The following is a 1,099-nucleotide window of genomic DNA, read 5'->3' as shown; positions in this document are numbered from 1 at the left end:
ATATATATAATTATACTATTAATTAAATAAACTTGATATATTAAAAATAGCATAATGATAAAAATGTATAAAAATATTTTATTAAGAAATTAAATATTGAAAAATTAGAAATATTTGAAAAATCCTATTATATAGTATATTCTTGTAAACAACTTTATTTTGTAGGGAATGAAATATCTTCATTCTCGCGATATAATTCACAAGGATCTTAGAAGCAAGAACGTATTTGTAGAAAATGGAAAAGTTGTGATATCAGATTTCGGTTTGTTTAACATTACCAAATTGTGCCACGGAAATAGGTAAAATTATATCTTACAGAATAATATTTATTCTTTTCAAATAATTTATATCTTAACTTTTAATATAAGCTCATTCTTATAAATATTTAGGAAAGGAGAACCATTGAATATACCACCAGGTTGGTTATGCTACTTAGCACCTGAGATTGTTCGAAAATTAAAACCATTAAATCGGGGTCAGGACAAGTTACCATATTCAGTTGAGTCTGATGTTTATGCATTTGGGTTAGTACTTTTACGATATTTATATATAAATGCAATTCTAAGTTTATCTTGAAAGTTATAAAACATAATATATTTAAATATTTACAAAATATTATAAATAACAATAATTAATAATATAAATAATATTTAATACAAAATAATAAAATATTGATTTGTGTTAGAGTGTACTATTTCTTGTAGTGGTGATGCTTTTAAAAATACATATAATTAATGTATCATCATTAATTAATTGCAAAAATTCTTTAACACAAATCATATTTATTATTTTTTTTTATTATATACACTACATCACATTCATTTAAATTCAAGAATATTTGTGATTTTCTCACAGTTTACAAGAATTTAAATATTTTAATGAAAAAATTCTAGCATCTCGTCATTTGTAATTTTAAAACTCTTCTCATTTGAAAACTATCATTAGAATCAAAAACTATCATTCACATTTTCGTATTATACTTTTTATCTTAAAATGTTACAAAGAATCTGACTTTAAAATATTTATCATTAATTTTGGTACATCTTTTGTGCGTGCGAACGTGTGTGTGTGTGTGTGTGTGTGTGTGTGTGTGTGTGTG

General features: G+C 22.9%; 1 protein-coding gene across 1 annotated transcript in view; it reads left to right on the top strand.

Annotated features, from left to right (window-relative positions):
* LOC105622499 (kinase suppressor of Ras 2) overlaps positions 1-1,099 on the top strand; it is a 10,982-nt gene that overhangs the window by 8,660 nt on the left and 1,223 nt on the right. Inside the window, exons 14-15 of the mRNA XM_012203914.1 lie at positions 166-299; positions 390-524. Of these exons, the coding sequence (XP_012059304.1) occupies positions 166-299; positions 390-524 (269 nt within the window). The remainder of the gene's footprint in view (positions 1-165; positions 300-389; positions 525-1,099) is intronic.

Source organism: Atta cephalotes, assembly GCF_000143395.1.
Source record: "Atta cephalotes unplaced genomic scaffold scaffold00045, whole genome shotgun sequence".
NCBI lineage: Eukaryota > Metazoa > Arthropoda > Insecta > Hymenoptera > Formicidae > Atta > Atta cephalotes.
Note: the sequence above shows the minus strand (reverse complement) of the source record. Positions and strands in the feature narration are given on the sequence as shown.